This window comes from Saccostrea cucullata, unplaced genomic scaffold (assembly GCF_032062105.1).
Source record: "Saccostrea cucullata isolate Sc308-1 unplaced genomic scaffold, CSIRO_AGI_Scuc_v1 ctg4929, whole genome shotgun sequence".
NCBI classification, from domain to species: domain Eukaryota; kingdom Metazoa; phylum Mollusca; class Bivalvia; order Ostreida; family Ostreidae; genus Saccostrea; species Saccostrea cuccullata.
The window spans coordinates 1-20942 of NW_026933560.1; the positions used below are offsets into that span (position 1 = coordinate 1).

General features: G+C 33.9%; 1 protein-coding gene across 1 annotated transcript; it reads left to right on the forward strand.

Moving 5' to 3' along the window:
• Window positions 1-224: 224 nt before the first annotated feature.
• Window positions 225-14088, forward strand: LOC134238666 (sushi repeat-containing protein SRPX-like; the record flags this gene model as incomplete). The annotated part of the gene is made up of 3 exons (XM_062720785.1): window positions 225-413; window positions 1155-1406; window positions 13868-14088. Coding segments are annotated over 3 exons (662 nt in total), but the record flags the coding sequence as incomplete, so codon positions are not given.
• Between the last annotated feature and the right edge of the window lie 6854 nt (window positions 14089-20942).

Below are 20942 nucleotides of genomic sequence, written 5' to 3' on the forward strand. Positions count from 1 at the left end.
AAGTTCTTTTTCTTCATTCATTAATTTTAAAAGGTGTGGAGCCTTCAGAGCTGGGATGCCATTGTTGTGTAATAAATAACCGACTTTTATTTCTAGTCAAGAAACAGTTTAAATTTCAAAAAAAGTTTTCCGCGACTCTGATGTCTCCAAGTCGAATTCTTTAGTAATTGTTTTATGTAGTACATTTTTGTTATTTAATTGAATAGGTTTCAAACTTTTTTTAGCGATTTCATGTCCAGCTGATGATCCTGCCTTGAATCCTTTACATGGTGAAGCTTTGTGCAGTTCTCCAGACTACGAATACAAAACGATGTGCTCTACAAGCTGTAAAAGTGGTTATACCCCACTTGACAGAACAACGATTGAATGCCAGGCAAATAAAATGTGGTCAAACTCTTTAAAGGGATGTACAGGTATATAAATATTAGGTTTGAACAAAATTTAGTTAATTATATTTTACTTTTGTCTTTCAAAAATTGATTCTTTGTCATGCATTAACTATTATTCGTCATGTTAACAGATCATATCTTGTTTTATCGTTATAATATAATTTAAATGATGATTGACACTTGAACCAAAATGTGTATGGAGTTAGTAAAATAGGGAAGGTTTTAAAATACCAACTTTCTATTCTTCCTTTTTATTAGTATATCAAAAATATTGATTTTTTACGCGCCTGGATCGATAGATCTGGGGCGTATATAGTTTTTGTCCTGTCTGTTTCTCTGTCAGTCTGTTGTCAACTTTAACCTTCGCCAAACCTTTTGAACCATAAGAGATAGAGACTTCATATTTGGAATACATACTCCACTAATAAAGTTCTTTCAAACGACATTAAGGTCAATGACCTTGTGACCTTGACTGTGACCTATATACTAAAATAGCTTTTTCCACTTTTTGCCATTACTTTTGAACCGTATGAGATAGGGATTTCATATTAAGTATGCATACTCCACTAATAAATTCTTTCAAACAACACCAAGGCCAATGACCTTCTGACCTTGACTGTGACCTATATACTAAAAATAGCTTTTTAAACTTTGTTGACGCCGGGCGCATAGTGTTTCACAAACACATCTTGTTTTTCATTAAGCTGGTTATTAAGTGTATGTCGTGTTAGACCGAACAAATGATATTCCCATAACTCTCTTTAGATAACGAAAAACCCATTGTGAATGATTGCCCTGCAGACATATATAGATATGCTGAAAGAAATAGCCAACCAACTAGGGTCTCCTGGACAGTACCCACTGCTGTTGATAACTCAGGAGAAGCCACTATCACACAAATAGAAGGCAAAGCACCAGGATCTTTGTTTTCCCCTGGAACTCATAAAATTGTCTACACCGCCTCTGACGCAAATGGAAATGAGTCCCCAAATTGCACATTTCATATAAATGTTCAAGGTTATTTTTTCTTTATAAGTAACAATTCAGATTTAAACATTACTTAATAAAGATGCAATATCGATATGTACAACACGGTACATTGTATTATAAACTGTATGTCATTCTGAAAAATACATTATAGTGGAAAATATATAATTCGATGAATAAATAGTGAAACGTTCGACCGGCCGAGCAGTCTCTATATTCAAGCGGACACGTGCCCGGCTAAACCCGGGATTTCTGCAGTGCAATTATCTAGACAAATGATTTGTATGTTGTCCACTAAGACACAAACTTAATCAATATATTTACGATTATTATTCAAACAATTTACTTAATCTATATATTTGACGATTTGCAAAACAAAATCAAGGGTCAGTTTGACTCCGGACCACTTGTCTTATCCCTAACCAATGTCCCTGAATAACTGGCCCAACCAAGAGTCCAGGTTACTAGACAAAAGTCTCTAGTCAACTGGCGTCTCCAGTTCACTTTGGCATTAGGGTATATCCTTTATTTCCAATGCCAAAGCTACAGTGGTCGACCAGTTGACGCACCCTATACAATAAGACCTATTCTGCCCTAAAGTAACCTTATTTTGATTCGGCTAATTCAGCGTCGTCACTTATCCTCTTATCTGGCCACTTCTTAGATCAGTCTGCTGCAGCGAACGTAACTATACTGATTCTGAGATGGAATGAATGCATCTGCCAACACCCGCTATATATATAGCATAGAACTGGACTATTTCATTGTAGGGAGACAGGTTAGCCCATGTCAAGTAAAACCTAACATCCCTTGTAACACTAATTGGAATTATCCTGATTCATTACAATAGATAAGTCAATTCGTTAGGGAAAGATATTGAACCGGGAATTATCGCAAATTTTGCCTGAAAGTAAACACTTTGATGCATTGAGTGACGACACCTATATATGACGTCACTAAGATTCAATTTTATTTCAGTCAAATTCATAGGTGTCGTCACTCAATGCAAAATTTCGATTTTCTAATTACGGCATTTTCCATTTTTGTGTTTTGTGCAACCTTTCAGTGCATTTTTTCGCCAATTTTGCAAAATCCATCAAGGAATCTGCAGCTGCCTTTTTTAATAAGCCCTCCCACTTTCTCAAATGTGAAGCCGAAAATATGGAATGTTTCCAACAAAGAGAGAGAAGCTGTAAGTAGAAAACGGGCAAAAAAGTTGTACGTATTGAACCAATGAAGTATGCAGAAGACCTATGCAAAACATTATTAAATTAGTCATTGTGAGTTTCGGCAATCTGTCTAATGATCTTTAAATAAAGACATGTAGGATAAAAAAGTGTGCGCCATCGAACGATATTCATGTATCGTCTGCGTAAGGAACACATGTATATTACAGTGTAAAAATTATTTTTCTTTCTTTGCTTTTTCCCTTTAGGTTAAAAATATTAAAAACGCATTTCGACAATCGAACCTGGCTATAGACCCTTTCACGATAAAAACGATATTGCTCCTTTGCATGGCAATTTATATATTGTGGTGAAATATGACGTTAAAGTAATTGCATGTTTAAGGTAGGTCGTGGGTTTACTGCATAAAATTCTTACGAGAAAACATATCCTGAAAATTTGATAAAATGTTCCTCAGAATTTAAAGCGTATCATCTGCAATTTTTATTAAATTTGCCTTAGTAGTTTTAATGTTATAGTACTGTAAACGCGGTATAGTTTTTAACCCCTATTGACGCTTTTTCCATTGAACTACCATTGAAATATATGGAAAAAATGACTTTTTTAAAGCCAATTTTGTGAAAATACTTCCTTTTGAAAAGGTTGGATAACTTTTTAAAGACGCAGACGAATTATTCAGGAATTTCAAAATGTCAAGATGAGGTAAAATCTTAACCATAAATTTAAATAAATCAGTATGTCTTCTCAGTAGATTTTTTTGCTAAATAATTTCAAAGTTTTCTTTTGAAATGCTAAAATTTGGCGTTAATGGCGTTATTAATATCTACAACCTCATTTGTTGAACGTAGTCACATTTACAGTACGAGTATAAATATATTGACTTGTGGAATATGCAAGAATTAAAAGGTGATATCGATACAAAATTTGATTTTATTCATCATTTAATTTATTGCGGAGACATATTAGGATGACCAGCAACTTATTTTCACTAGTATTGTGAAATTCATATTCTGATCACAAAGTCAGAATGAACGGTATAAATAATCCTCGTGCAGCGACATTAACATGCAGCGACAATGTTCACCGCGAGTGAAAAAAATATTAGTACCTTTATTTTTAGGAAATGCATAGTCAATAGGATTTTAGGCATAAACAAAAATTTGATCACTTTATTTGAAAACGGTAGAAAAAACATCCCTATAAAGAGGAAATAAGTGGGCCAGGGGGAGGGGGGATACCTGCAATGTTCTTTCTATATTAGTAGCAAGCTATAGTATATGGCTCTAAATCTCACGCATTTTTTGATTTCGAATTTTCTGAATAAAATTTCAATGCACAAAATGTAAAACAATTGCATTAAGCTTTTACACGTTGAGTTTTGTCATAAAAAATATAGAAAAAATTATACTTGTAAATTGTTTACAGTGTTTTGTAAGTCTTAAATTCTATGTGTTTGAATAAATTTGATTTTTAAATGCATTTCACAATTTATTAGCAAGCAGAACAAGACGAGTGCACGAGATTTGAATACATAACAACAAACAAATATTAATAATGATTAATGATAATAAAAAAAACAAGAAAATACTTGTAAATAAATATATAACCCGTTTTTAGTGATGAGGATTAATTTCCATCCTTCGCCCCGGCTTTGATTTGAAGTCAAGTTCCCTTGAGTTTCAAATAACGTGCGCACATACATGTACAATCCCTTAAGTTTTTCGCTAAGCATTTTTATTCATGATAACTTTCTTTTGCAAGTCATAACTTTTACGCTGATTTATTTTGATTTACTTTTAGCAGTTAAGTTACACATAAAGTATAATTTATTGCTTTCATTTTGTATTGTATTTAATTAGTCCTAATTAGAAATGACATATAATCACACCAGATTTCAGACTGAAATTTAATTATAAAACATGTACAAGGTTTACGTACAAATGCTTTTTGTGATAAATCTACTTTTAGTGAAGTTTTAGTGAAGTCATTTGTAGAGAATTAAACGAGAAACAACGTTACGTTGCCTTTGTGACGTAACTGACGTCATAATCATATATGCTCAAAACAAATGCTCGAATCGTCAAAATTGTGTACCAAAATTGATGAAAAAACAAACCCGCGACCTACCTTAATATACGTCATTCAATTATTCAATTATCTAACACCCCGTGGGGATCCGGGTTAGAATAGGTCCTCAGTACCCCCTTGCTTGTCGTAAAAGGCGACTAAATGGTGCGGTCCTTCGGATGAGACCGTATAAACCGAGGCCCCGTGTCACAGCAGGTGTGGCACAATAAAGATCCCTCCCTGCTCAAAGGCCATAAGTGCCGAGCATAGGCCTAAATTTGCAGCCCTTCACCGGCAATGGTGACGTCTCCATATCAGTGAAATATTCTGGAGCAGGACGTAAAACATTATACAATCAATCAATCAATCAATTATCTATCAACAAAAACTTCGCCAAATATTATTGATTTGCCCCGCAAAAGAGTAGTATTGCAGTAATCGTGAAGGGGCTAATTCGCTAGACAAAATTGTTCCATTTTCAAATCAGACAGTGTCACCACTCAATGCAGTGGTGTTTCGGTCGAAATGTATTCTTTCAAGCGAGGTTTGCGATATTGTTCAGCAAAGAATGCAAATGACTATGTAATGTTCCCTCTTTAAAATAGATAAACTGCCTTTTCATAGTCTCGAGTTCTCAGGTTTTACAAAATTAATTTTACAAATTAGAATGTCTTTTCTGTCCTGATGATTTTTTCATTCAACTTTTGAATGCAGAATTTTGCTTTTCCCGTGTAGAACAGCTTAGCAATTTTGGTAAGATTTTTTGGTAAGACTTTTTGGCTATACTACGTATTAAGTTGTTACTCATGACGACATTTTCGGGCTTTTGATTATTTCATCACTAGAGTTGAGCTCAGATTATTTATTGTAATTTAAAGTTTTGTCCGGTTTCTGCCTGTCAGTCTGATCTTCCGTCTGTAACCTTTTCAGATTTTCGATTTATTTTCAAGAACCACGTGCACTAGGCTAATTTCGAAAAGCTTGCATCAAAACATTTTGGGTAAAGTAAGTAATATCTGTTTAAGTGTAAGACCATGCTTTCTTCAAATTGGAGATGATAAGGCTGTCCGAAGGCGTAAAATTTCTAAAAAATATACATTTTATTTTGAGCTAGATCAATTCATCGTGATCCATGGTACCTAAAACGTGCTTGGGGTTTAAAATTTTCGTCTTAAGAAAAAAAAAAGATAAATTAAAATTACCAACGTAAGAAGGGGTTTTCTCCACTCTTAATCGCGATTTGTACAAAAACAGATAAACTACATACGATCCCCCAGTAAAATTAAGTTTGAATACATACTTCTCTTTTAGATTCACACAGAATATCTTCAATTTATCCTTGTTCTTTTACTTGTGCTAGTCCAATATAAACACGATTCATAAATTCTAACCCGTCATGTCAGCTCAAGTATGCAGTGACTTGACGTCATTTTCTATTAGAGATGTTTCTGAATATGAATCGAATCCGAATCTAAAAATGAATCTGAATCGGAGAGATCCCGATTCGAAAACTGAAAAAAAAACTTTATAAAAAGAATATTTCCAAAATTCTGCTATTGAAAATGTCACTGTACATGTACCAATAAGGGAAATAAATTATAATGAATGATGTTTATATTTTTGTCATAGGATTGTTATTGTTTACTTATTAATTGGATTTTAAAGTCAAATTCTATAGACTGAATAACAAACAGGTATCCTTTCAATTCATGAGAAAACCTGCTCGTACAATATCATTGTTGTATTTTTCATTACCTTATATCCTCGCGAGTTCCTCGCAAAAGTCGTGTTCTGGACCTTATTTTGTGTAAATGTATTCATACCAGTCATCTTATATATTTAGACGGAAATGATCATTACATGTCGGATATTTTTTTCAACAACGTTATGCCATGGTCTTGTTCAAATTTTTGCGAAAGTTTTCGGTCATTGACATTGATATCAAGAAGTTTCCGGTTTAAACGCTTCCTTTCAAAATTTCTCGAACATTTTCTTTGATTGGCGTAATTTGTTATAATTTTTGGTAAAACGCTTTTAAGTTGTCTCCCTCATTGCAAAGTGTTTGCCTGTCCCTACTGTCTCCAATGAGCCATTGAACACATTTCTTACTAGTACCAAAGATCAAGTGAGTTAAAAATACAATAGTACAAAACTGGCAGGTTTCAGGCACGTAGCATCGTTTATGAAAGTGGGGGGGGGGAGAAAAAAATTTTTACTTACCTAAAAAAAGTTGACAAGCCAAGAAAAAAAAAGAATTGATACGAAAGCCCATTGAGCTCATTTTTGTATGTTAAAAAAATAAAATTTTCGCGTTATAACGCGAAAGTTTCGCGAATAAACGCGTAACTGTCGCGTGTCAAAATAAAGTTTCGCGTTTATTCGCGAACGTTGCGCGTTATAACGCGAAAATTTTATTTTTTTATCCTACGAAAATGAGCTCAATTGGTTTTCGTAAATTAAAAATTACCCAAACTCGAATATCCTATTTCGGAGTGGGGTGGGGGTTGGGGGTGGGTGGGTGGGGGTGGGGTAGTGGCCAACTTTTTTCAAGGCAAACTTCTTTTCACTTCCATTTTTTTCCTCCCCCCCCCCCGGATGCTACGTGTCTGGGTTTCTTAATCAAAAGGTTACTAATTACTACATAAGGCATGTAATATATGTTATGAAATCGAAAAATCGGACAGTTATTTCTTATATGTACACGCTCTTGATTCCGCCAATCTACATGCTAGAAGTCCCGCTTCTTACATGTATCTTTATTTGTCCCGCCTTGTACGTGATTTGTTTAACCGCACTTTTTGATGAACCAGTACATTTATGTAGAAACAAGTTGCTGTCCTTTAAAAAAGGACTGCAATACGTGGACCATATGCGTGGTTTTTTCCAACTGAAATTCAATTAAGAAAATTTCTAGGTGTAGGGAAAATTCATGTAAGGTTTGTTCACTTATTCTAAAATAATCTGCCATTTATAACTGATCGTAGTCTCAAAGCACAAATGTGAAATTTTATCTCCGATTAGCGATCTTTAGTTTTGTCAGTTTTAACATGTTTAAAAAATCGGGTTATTTTGACACGTGTAACACATATTGGCTGGGACTTGACACCTGTTCTTGATTTATACGGAAGAAATTTATCATGGTGAAATTGGAGATCTGATGGTTCACGTGTAGCACTCCTCTGAGCAACGCAGATTTGTTTTTTATTTTGTCGGAGCCCCCAACCCTACCCCCACCCCCAACACACACACACACACACACATGCACACACACACACACACACACACACACACACACACACACACACACACACACACTAAAAGCCCTTGCTACAGACCTTTATTAAACAATAATTAGATTGCTGAAATATTAAATTATTTTGCGAGTCTTGATGCACAAAACAAATGATGGTGAAAACTTGTTCTACTTTAAAAGCTTTAAAAGCTACGTGTATCTCTGTTCGTTGAGTGACGTTTCTCATTCAAGTTGTTAAGTTACATATATCTCTGTTCGTTGAATGACGTTTCTCATTCAAGTTGTTAAGTTACATGTATCTACATGTATTTACTGTAACTTCTGAAAATGTTTGTACCATAAAATCAATGTTTAGTATAAAAGTATATGTAAAAGAGAGGAAATCGGTTCGCCAATGAATATGTAAACGCGATATGCAGATTTAAAAGCGCGATTTGCCAATGAATGGCATATTTTGAGTCGAATGGGGCGAATTATTCTACGGGCAAGTTACCTAAAGTGCAAACTCTCTAGCATTCGCGCGCATGTGTAGCCTGTCGTTTGCCCAGGGCATCCGGTCTAACTTCGCTTATTTATTTACTGCGTGGACCGCAGGGTCCACGCAATAAAGTACATTAACTATTTGTAATTTTATCTCGGACAATTGAAGACATTGGAAATGTAAATTTTGTGAAAGTAAAATGTAAAAATTAATAGAAAGGTTGGGGAACTCTCCCCCACGTCTCCCCCAGTTCTTAAAGACCTTGTATAATATCATTAATTTCGACGTCTTCAAATGAGAAGCCGATCAAGAGAGCAAAGTGCCAAAGTAGTCTCCTCGCTTGATTTATTGGTCATAAAATTGTATGCTATAAAGCAAACAAATATGAACCCCCCTTCTTTAGGAAACACATACCCCTCGTAATTTGGTCGAAAAGAATTCACAAACATGCCAATGGGAGTTTATTGATATCCCCCCCCCCCTCTTCGCAAAATCCCTACCTCGCCGTTGACACTTCAAAAACACTCCCTAGCCCACGAGATAAAAAATAAATCTAGCTGAATTGATACTCTTATTTTCACTTAATTTGTTACATCCATATAATACGAATAAAATAATGGACTTACTTCTTGCAGGATATTTGTTGATGTGTGCGAGGTCATATCTGGGTAGTTCAGAGAAGTTACTACAGTTTGATATTTTACGGGCAGCCTTATCCTAGCTGCATGGTTAAGATTGGGAAAAAATTAATTGCATCATGTCAGAAGTTTGTTCCCAAGAAAAAAATCATGGTCAAAAAGACAAATCTTTATGGAAGCATCACTAGGTAGAGTATTTGTGTGTAAATGATTATCCCCGGTGTAGGGTGGAACCACAAAGTTCATATGGAAAATCTTTGAAAAATCTTTTTCTCAAAAACACTTAAGTCTTGGTAGGTCATATTTATATAGAAGCATCACCTAGGTAGAATAAATTCCATTTTGTAAAATTTGGGACCCCTTGGGGTAAGGGTTGGGCCACAATCAAAGGACATGTATAAATGCGGAAAGTGTTAAAAAATAAAATCCACCTCAAGAGCAGGGAAGCCCAGCTATAAATTGTAGTGAAATATCAAAACATTAAATGCAAAAGATAAGGATAACGAACATTGGCCGGTCCAAGAAAATCCATAAGCAATTAAAAAAAGTGATTAAGGCAAAAGGGAACCCTGATTTTTTTTTTCTAGCTAGGATTTGATGCCTATAAGAAGTATGCAGTTTTTGATAGCTGGTCACTCCCAACATAAGCCTCATATTTTGAAAAGGTAGACGAAATTCCCCAAAGCTTAATTTCAAGCTTGCTTATAAAGGGAAAATGACTACGATATTTCTTTAAAGACGGTAAATATAATTGAAGCATTATGCAGTCTTTGAATCATTAATTCCTTCCATTTGTGAGTGGAAGATATTGAATGATGCACATGTATGTTAAGATTGACTATAACCATTACTTATGCCAAAGTTCCTCTGACTCTGGTCCCTGAATTTTATATTGTAAAGGTCAAACTGCAAGGTGAACAGGTCAAAGTTCTTGGAATCCAATTAAGCCCCTTCTTACAAGAATTACGTAAGTGAAGTATCAAAGCGCTAGTCTTAACCGTTCAAAAGTAATGGTCAAGGTCAGAGTATTTTTGTAAGTACTAAAATCGCCATGGTCCAGGACAGGTAAAATTGTTGATACTCATTTTAAGTTCTTTTAACAAAAGATACATATAGGAAAAATAAAGGTCTTATTATCTACTGTTCAAAAAATATATCCAAAGCAAAAGTTTGAATTTTTCAGTAAAAGTGGGTCAAACTCGAAGATCAATAGGTCGAATTTGGAGGCACAAAAAGACCTTGTTACAAGAGATACGAATGTGAAATATGAAAGTCATGACTCCATTACATCAAAAGCTATTGGCAAGGTTAAAGTTTTTACAGACAGTGTAACAGCTAGACAGACGAACGAACAAGACAAAAACTACATACCCCCAAACCTTCGTATTTTAGAGCATAAAAATACAACCGAGTTTTAGGTTTACCAACGTATAGGCGATTATATACTGTATGTATTTTAAGTAAAGCTAAAGATTATAATAAAACAACTTACGAGGGGCGTTCAATAAATAATGTCATTGGGGCTCAGAAAGAAGCAAACGACGCTTTTCAATGATTTAGTCTTCATTATTTTACTTATTAATCTATTCTAATTCAAACAGATGTCCGTAACATTTTTTATCTAATTTCTGATTGTTTTTAGAACTCATTTTTGGGCATGACCCTTAGTATACTGCAAAATGGCAGATCCAATGATTTCCTGGACTTGTTTTTTCCTTCTGAAAGGTGTTTTATTCAAGTTTGGAAATAGAAACAAGTCAAAGAGTCAAAGATCTGGCAAATATTGTTAATGTGAAAAAACATGAACTTTTTGTTTATACCGTAAACGCCTTTTCTCTTTAGAGCATACGGGTTTAAACGCTGTCATGAAGAAATTCAATGAAGTGGATTTCTGATTCTGGGTCCTTTCTCTGATAAACCTTTCGATTTCTTTGCAAAAAACTGCTTTCTACACACCTCAATATATTAAACTGTCTCCTCGAATACGAATTTAAACAATAATACCACTAATATTTAAGAAAATTGCATATAAATCTGTTTTTGTGCTCTTGCACACCTTTGCTCTTAACAGACCATCGCCGTTTTTATCAAGTACATATTATGGTGAATTTTGTTTTATTGGTTTTAAGCAATAGATTCATGTTCGAGTATCTGTTTGAATATAAAACAAACGTGGATTATTACAATTACTGATATTTGAAAATAATTGTTAAGACTTTTGTACACGCTGTCGTTTTCACTCATTTTTCAAAATATAGGGTGACTTTAGAGTACCAAGCTTAAATACTGTCAAACGTTTCTTAAAAACAGTGTAAACTACTCCCAATATGATGTCTATCAAATTTGCTATGTGTCTTAAAGTCAATCATACAACATCAAATATTATTTGTTGAAATTTGGCAAACAGTACATAAGTTGTTATAATTTTTGTTGGCAAGGAGGGTACCCATTTTTGATTCCCATTATATATTTTTTTATCTTTGAAATCCACCTGCTAATTTGTCTATAAAAGAGGCACCGGTTGCTGTAAATGTCACATATTTCAGTGAATATTTCTTTGGGATTTTTAATAAGTTTTACAGCAGCTTTTATGTAGCTTTTATTTTCACTCTAGTTAACGGATTCTTAACCATTCATTTATAATGCAGTGTCTCGAATAGCCCTTGTTTCCCAGCTTCTCACGATAAAACTATGTGATGAAAAGTGGTCACATAAACTGTTATAAATTCATTAAAGATTCAATAATGAGAGAAAGTCAAGTCATGTGACTACTATGTTGTATGTCATCGAGCTAATGACATTATTTATTGAACGCCCCTCGTAACCTGAGACCTAAGAAAAAGGTAACAATTTCACGCAGCAAGAAATGCTCGGCATAAAAAAGAAAGAAAGAAACCCTTTTAAAAACTTGTCCATGCGAAGCTGTTACTATTCAGATATTTTGCTTTCATCCTTACTACCCATTACATGGAAATAGTGTTACATGTACCAGCTTATTTTTTTCCTTTTCTTTCGTCGTATTTTTTCGCCGCGTCTCAAATTAAAACAAGATTTTTTTTACGAGTGACGACAAGATTTCTGTCACCTTTTCACTGTACTAAAAAAATTACACACAATCTTGATTAATTTTACTGAAAAATTATAAGATAATTTTCTTTTTTCAATTAAAGGTTTGTAATACAGGTAATCATTATCAATCAAGCTAAAAAAAAATTACATCAAAATGGCTTTTTTTGCGCTGGTAATTTTTCGGTTACGTTAGAGGACCAAAAGTGAATTTGATGGCGGCAATGGATGTTAAACAAGGAAAGAGTTGTTGGACAACATGCTAAACACATGTATCTATTAATATCAAGTACCTAATGTTTGATCTTTATTCATTTGATTGATGGGGGAATACATACTAGGTTAATCCGAAGGCGGTGCTTATTATCTCGGCTTTTAGGGATGCAAACACCATTTCAACGACCCTGTCACTGACAAATGAAGCATCACTTGGATCGGGTTATCATCTCGTCATTTGACTTATTCGCGCATGACGTATCAACAGAAATACACAAAACTCCAATCGATTTCAAATTAGAGCGTGCTCAAAACACGTGCAGACCTTTCATAAAACCATGATATTGTTGTGAAAAAGTACATAAAACATCAAAATGATGTTTCATTTATTCATTGATAAGGAAAGTAGCTGACAAAAACAACTTCTGTACTAATACGAGGGAAAAAGCAGCAACACCACATATAGTTTTTTTCAATACTTTGTTTGTACATGTGTATGTCTGTGCTGACGTCATGCGCAAAGAGATTTAATGCCGTGGAGTTGATCTAGTTTAAGTGATGCTTCATTTGTCGGTGATGGAATCGTTTAAATGTCAATAGCATCATTTTAATCCCACGTGTTTTCTCCTGCCATATTTCTCTCTCTGTCAAAATAATGAAAATGATAATAATAAGCTCTACTTCTAGCATCTTTTTGTGGAAGCTACAGCTTTAATGAATAACTGTAGTAGATGTAGAAGAATCATCTGTTTATTGATTTCGTGCGTCTCGGGGGTTACATCCGCGAATTAAAATTGTAAAAGGTAGGCAGATTCATGGTACCAGCTGGTTTCGCCGAATTCCCACTTTTCAATATGCATATGGCCTCAACTTTAACTCCCCCTGCACATGTCACAATATAAAATACCGGGGAACCTCAGATTAATCATACTTAAGTACTCTTCTATTTTATTTTTATTGAAGATTGTTTATTATTCTGTTTACTTGGCAGTTGGCGACTTTTCCATTAATCAATTTATGTTGAACTATGAAGGGAAAATATGCAGGTATCATGGTGGTTATATAGCACAAGTCAAGCAGTGTACTTTGAAAAGCTGTAATATTTCTTTGAGCAGGAGAGTTCGAAACAATACGGTTATTTAAATGTGGATATATCAATGCATAACAGTTTACCTGGCACACACTCACAAGTTGCTATGCCTCGGTTATTTTCTGTGCAGACAAAATAGATATAGTGAAATGTAATGGTATACTTTTATTTAGAGCAAAAACTTGAAATACTTCAAAACACTTGGTGTACGAAAGGGTATCAAAATTGGGCCTACTGGTCGATTGTTTTCGTGTAATCAATTAAAGACAAGCTGAGAACAAAGTAACGGTCAATAAGAACGTATGGGAATTCCATGATATAGGTACATGTGCATGTCTGACATACATTTTATTGATGCGATAATTAATATGTTTTGAAGAAAAAAGACAATTTTTAATATTATAAATATCCAGTTGTTCGCTCATCTTTACGTCCCGAGAATGAATCAAATGGTTGTTAAAATCATTTATTTCTTTTTATCTCTTTTTTACAGATTTAATGTGTACCCCTCCAACTATATCCGATCGATATTTAACCTTTACATGTCCTACCGGCTACAATTTTGGTTCATTTTGTGAACTCAGTTGTATGGGAAATTTCCCTTTGGTGGGCAATGACACAATAACGTGCGAACAAAAGAGAAATGGGACAACTGTAACAGCATACTGGGATGTTGGAAATGAAATACCTTATTGCAAAAGTAAGAGAATATGAAACTTTTAAAAAGTTGAATTTTATTCAACATTTGATAGAAAGAATCCAACAAGCAAGTTTATTTTGCATTTAACTGTCAGAGGCATGATGGAATAGAGTTATTTTTTAAAATAACTTGTTAAGGTTACTTTACATATTTATTATTACTAAACCAAAAAAAAAAACATAACTCATTTGAAATAATGCTTAAAAAGTACAATGTCTATCAGTTTTCCCAAAAAACGAAAACTAAGAAAAAAACACAAGACGAAAGACCACCTTTAAGCAATCGCTTAATGGTAGCTTAATGGTGACTTAATGGTCACCGTGGCTTAAAGAAGTTAATTCTTTTAAGCCACCATTAAGCTGCAACTTACAGGTGCTTAATGTCCAAACTTCATTAAGCTACCATTAAGCCACCATTAAGCTGAGCTTAATGGTGACTTAATGGTCAACCCTCATTAAACTTTTGCGCATCTTATATAGAATCTTTGAACTAACTTTTAGTTATTTTAATATCATTTACGCAAAATCTATTCCAACTCATAATTCTGTCTCGATCATAATTTCTACGAGTTTTTTGTCAACATGCATAAACTTGATCACTGGGAACAAAGTTAGCTAATAGCCACAGGGGCTTGCTCGAGGTGTCTATTTTTTTCTTAAAATCATTTACAGTTACTGTGATAATAAAACAAGACATCCTGTATCACAACCGTATATTATTTTTTTTAAATAAATCATTATTACATGCGTTGTTTTTATTTTTAGTGTATATGATTTTTAAAAATAAATAATTATTACACACCAGTAGTATAAACCGTCTAGCCGGCGAGTTCAACTGAGTGCACTTTTTATGCAAATGAGGTTCAAAAAATGGGTCAACTGAGTGGAGTGCTAACCCTAACCCTAACCCTAACCCCTAACCCTAACCCCCCTAGCCCCCTAACCCTAACCCTAACCCTACCCCTAACCCTAATCCTTAGCCCTAACTCCCTAACCCTAACCCCTTAGCCCTAATCCCTTAGCCCTAACCCTAACTAGCCCTAACCCTAACCCTAACCCTAACCCCCTAACCCTAACCCTAACCCCCTAGCCCTAACCCCCTAACCCTAACCCCCTACCCCTACCCCTAACCCTATACCCTTAAAAATACGGAGTGTGTTTTACACTATACGTAGGTACTACGTTTTTTTTTTTTTTTTTTTGCTGACTATACAGGTAAAAAATGCGCCGTGTGCAAAAAACATTGCAAGAATGTGATTATGACGTCACGCATTCACAGTCTAGACAGTCCTATAACCGGTTTGAACTGGTTTTACTGAAAGACAAGAACAACCTGGATTTTTACTGAAAACAAAACACAAACAAGACAGATTTTGATTTTTATTCAATTTTTATTCACAATGAAAAAAAAATATACATACAATTTACATTTTCTGTTTCTTCTTCTGTCCCTTCTCACTGATCAGGGATAGTTTCCTCTTGTGTGTTCTGGGTGGACACTCCTCTATTTTTCTCCTTTTTTGTAGGCTACTTCTTTCACTAACTGGTCTATCACCCTTCCTACATGACTAATCTTTTCCATCACTTCTTTCTCTGACTGGACTAGCTCCCTTCCTACATGACTAATCTTTTCCATCACTTCTTTCTCTAACTGGTCTATCTTCCTTCCTAGATCACTCTCTAACTGGTCTATCTCTCTTCCTAGATCACTAATCTCTGTCAGCGCTTCTTTCTTTTTATTTAGGATAAAGCACAAATGACTTCCTTCATCTGCACCCATTGTAAATATAATGTTAATATTAAATGAAAAAGTCAGAATTCATAAGCATTTGGAGAGAAAACTTGAAATCTTTACCAACTATACTTTTAAGGTAGGTCGCGGGTTTACTGCATAAAAATTCTTACGAGAAAACATATCCTGAAAATTTGATAAAATGTTCCTTAGAATTAAAAGCGTATCATCTGCAATTTTTATTAAATTTGCCTAAGTAGTTTTAATGTTATAGAACTGTAAACGCGGTATAGTTTTTAAATCCTTTTTCTATGCTTTTACCGTTGAAATATATGGGAAAATGACGTTTTTAAGCCAATTTTGTGAAAATAGTTCCTTTTAAAAAGGCTGGATAACTTTTTAAAGACGTAGACGAATTATTCAGGAATTTCAAAATGTCAAGATGAGGTAAAATCAAAACCATTAATATGAAAAAATCAATATGTCTTCTCGCTAGATTTTTTGCTAAATAATTTCAAAGTTTTCTTTTAAAATTGCTAAAAATTTGGCGTTTATGGCGTTATTAATATCTACAACGTCATTTGTTGAACGTAGTCACGTTTACAGTACGAGTATAAATATATTGACCTATGGAATATGCAAGAATTAAAAGGTGATATCGATACAAAATTTAATTTTATTCATCATTTAATTTATTGCGGAGACATATTAGGATGACCAACAACTTATTTTCACTAGTATTGTGAAATTTATATTCTGATCACAAAATCAAAATGAATGGTATAAATAATCCTCGTGCAGCGACATTAACATGCAGCGACAATGTACACCGCGAGTGAAAAAATATTAGTACCTGTATTTTTAGGAAATGCATGGTCAATATATAGGATTTCAGGCTTAAAATAAAAATTTGATCACTTTATTTGAAAACGGTAGGAAAAACATCCCTATAATGAGGAAATAAGTGGGCAAGGGGCACCCGATGTTCTCTATATTAGTCGCAAGCTATAGAAATATATGGCTCTAAATCTCAAGCATTTTTTGATTTCGAATTTTTAAGGAAGCTGAGGGTTAATAAATTAACCATCTGATATAACTTCAGTTTTAGATATGATTTCTAAAGCTGACAACTATCATTTGGCAAAGAAAAAGTTCACACATTTTAGTTTCACAATTTGATCATTTTTGTAAACATCTATATGGAGTTCTTCTTCTCATAGAGGAAATCAATATAGTCTAAAAATAACCAGTACCGCCCAGCCTTTTTAACTTATAAAATCCTATCTTTTACTTCTCAATTCAATCAATTTCAAAGTATAAACATGCATAGTAAAAAATAAAGATCACAGTTATTTCATTTTAACTTTACCTTCAAGTTTGATTGTTTCTATGTTGGTTGACTAACTATGTATTTCCAAAGGAATTTGGGCAGACAGGCTGAACTTCATAGAGAATGGATTATAGATGGTTAGGAATAAAACATAACTTCCATGTTGAGGACTGTAGAAAATATAATCATTTTGTTAATATGACAAGGAACTGCATGAAACATTGCATGTTTAAATACAGTGGCAAAAAGTTCATGAAAATAGTTCATCATGTTATCCTTAGATAACAAAAGAAGCACAGTTACTGTATTAATATCACAAATACAAAATGATTATCAGTGTAATTTTTAGACATTAACAGACTTTCTCTTAGGTTTTGGAGAAAATCGTCTTAACAGCATATTCAATTTTGATTAATACCTGTCAGTTCAGCATACAAAAAGATATTAGCATATACAACATGTATTTTTTGTCAGTTTTCTACATTTTTTGAAAAGCTCATTACCAAGAAACAAAAGTGAAAATGAAATGATTATGTATGCCATATATACCACATATTTAGAATCAAAACAAGGATAAACCTTTTGTAGATTCTTACTTTTTCTTTTATTACATTCCTTATAGATCACCATTTAGTAAGTCTGAATTCCATGGGATACCATGGGGGTGTGGCAATATAAACAGACATAATGAATTATGACATTATATCATAATTTATGCAAAAGGACTTATTAACAATATGAAGTTTCCTTAGTATATTTTAGACAAAATAAGACTGTGCTTATATGAATGTAAGTTAGAGACAACAGATCACATAAGTATTACACAGTAATTAAATTAACCATATAATCATGCTTAAATGCAAAGATGACCTTCATAGGAAATGTAAACAAAACAAAGACAAACTTACCATAGATATCCAACTATATGCCCAATAAGCCTATCCATTAAATAATCCAGTGAAATAACATCTCAGCTGATCCTGAAAAAATCATACAATTCAGTGATACACAAATTAACCTCATTTTACAATGTAAGTAAAGCAATAATTTACAGATAAAAGGGACAGAAATGTAAAAGATACCATATGTATTTTACCAAAATTTAGTAAATATTTTTCTGATTGAAATTCAATCATAGAATGACCCATCATAGAAATATTAAATGCACTCTGGGTTACATGCAAATTATACCTTACATGAACTGAAAATAAATACCCCATTTACATTCATATAAACTGAATTTTACATAACTAATTACTCTGATGTCACCATTAGTATGTCAGAATATTCAGGGTGTCCAAATCATGCATATATTCACTTTTAAAGTACTCAATATTTATTTTACATGTTGATGTTTGAAATCACTGACTAAATAAAATACATACATGTATATACATGAAGGTTTAAAAAAAATGGGGGGCACACATGTTTATAGATTTACAGAGATGCTCAGACTGAGTTTTTCCCACTTTCATTGGGCCACTGTTGCACCAGAATGTAAAAATATGAGTGACAAATAAGGCAAAAGATTCTGTATATTTCATTTAAAAAGATTTGAGACAAAAGATTCATTGGCATATTGATAATGTGATCTGATTGATTATCTCCATATCCTTCTTTTGGTCACTGTGATTAAAGATTCATAGAAATATTAGAAATAACAACTGAGAATATCACTTTAGTTGTTTTAAAAGCATGTATCAGTATTTTATAAGATATGCTAGGAGTCTCCTCATAAGAATATTTAGAATACTGATCCAATAAAAGGAATGTGAGACAATATGATCATAACTCATGCAAAAAAAGATTTATCAACATTTTGAGGATCTTTTAGTGTCCTAGTGTATTTCAGGGTAAACAATGGCAGTGTTTATATGAATGTTCTAAACATTAGGTATATAACACAGTAATAATGAATAAATAAGATTACCTTCATAGAAAATGTATAAAGAAAAGTTTGTTAAAACTTACCAAGTAACCAGGTAACTCAGTATAGTAATATTCATTAAATAATCCAGTGATATAACATCTAGGCTGATCCAGGATTCAGCTGTTCAGAACTTTCTTGGAAGAAAAACGGTAGAAAATCAGTTTTGGTACTGAAATCCATAGGACCATACTGTTATTACATGAAGTCTCAAGCGCTGTGAAAGTCTGTGTTATTGTGTCAAAATAAGCAGCCATCGCGGCTTGTGAAGGACTAACATGACGTCGCTGCCAAGTTTATGACGTCACAATGCATAGGTAAGCTCGCTGACTAGATAGTTTACAGAAAGATAATTCCAACCTATTTTTACCCTAATTTTTTGCACACGGTCTTTACAGATGATGCAACAGGTATAAGAAAAATTTTACAAAGGTAATTTTTGCACACGACCCTAAACAAACCCATGCTATATAAACCAGTTTGATTCTGAATAAAATTTGTGTTCTTGTTCTTGTTATTGTGTGTTAGTGTTCTTGTTTTTCAGAAAATCCAGGTTTGTTATTGTCTTTCAAACAAAAAAAAAAATCCAGATTGAACCTGAAAAGGTTTATGACTGTCTCAGACTGTGAATTTTGAAAAGTGTGACGTTCATAATCCCATTCTTGAAATGTTTTGCACACGGCGCAAGTATTTACCTGTGCAGTTAGCATAAAAAAACGTAGTACCAATACCAATTTGTAAACACAGTGTAAACACCATATTGAAGGCTGTGTACGGTCTCCAACTAGCCCTCTAGGGTTAGGGTTAGGGTTAGGGTTAGTAAGCTTAGGGTTAGGGTTAGGGGGTTAGGGTTAGTTAGGGTTAGTTAGGGCTAGGGGGTTAGGGTTAGGGTTAGTTAGGGTTAGGGGGTAAGGGTTAGGGTTAGGGGGTTAGGGTTAGTTAGGGTTAGTTAGGGCTAGGGGGTTAGGGTTAGTTAGGGTTAGTTAGGGCTAGGGGGTTAGGGTTAGGGTTAGGGCTCAACCAATCAAAACTGATCACGTGATTTCTGGAGGCCAAAGAGAAATAATTTAAATATTTTTAAAAATTATACTATTGACCAATCATGGATTTGCTATTTTTTAGAAAAATTTTTCCTATATATATCTTTAAAAACTTTTACGGCCAACTTGGCCCCGCCCTAAAAGTGTCATGATTTGAACAAATTTGAATCTACACTACTTGAGCATGCTTCCATATAAATATGATGAATTATGGCTTTGTCATTCTTGAGAGGAAGATTTTTAAAGAATGTTCCTATATATTTCTATGTAAAACTTTGATGCGGCCAGTTTTGGTAGCGCGTATATACAGTATGGTCAATATATATTGTACAAACTTGAATCTACACTACCTGAGCAAGCTTCCATATAAACATGATGAATTATGGCTTTGTCATTCTTGAGAAGAAGATTTTTAAAGAATTTTAAGCCTATATATTTCTATGTAAAACTTTGGTCGGTTATTTTGGCCCCGCCCTATCCCTGGGGGTCATGATTTGAACAAACATGAATCTACACTACCTCATCATGCTTCCATATAAATATGATGAATTATGGCTTTGTCATTCTTGAGAAGAAGATTTTTAAAGAAGTTTCCTATATATTTCTATGTAAAACTTTGGTCGGCCATTTTGGCCCCGCCCTACCCCCGGGGGTCATGATTTGAACAAACTTGAATCTACACTACCCAAGCATGCTTCCAAATAATTTGATGAATTATGGCTTTGTCATTCTTGAGAAGAAGACTTTTAAAGAATTTTCCTATATATTTCTATGTAAAATTTTGGTCGGCCATTTTGGCCCCGCCCTATCCCCGGGGGTCATGATTTGAACAAACTTGAA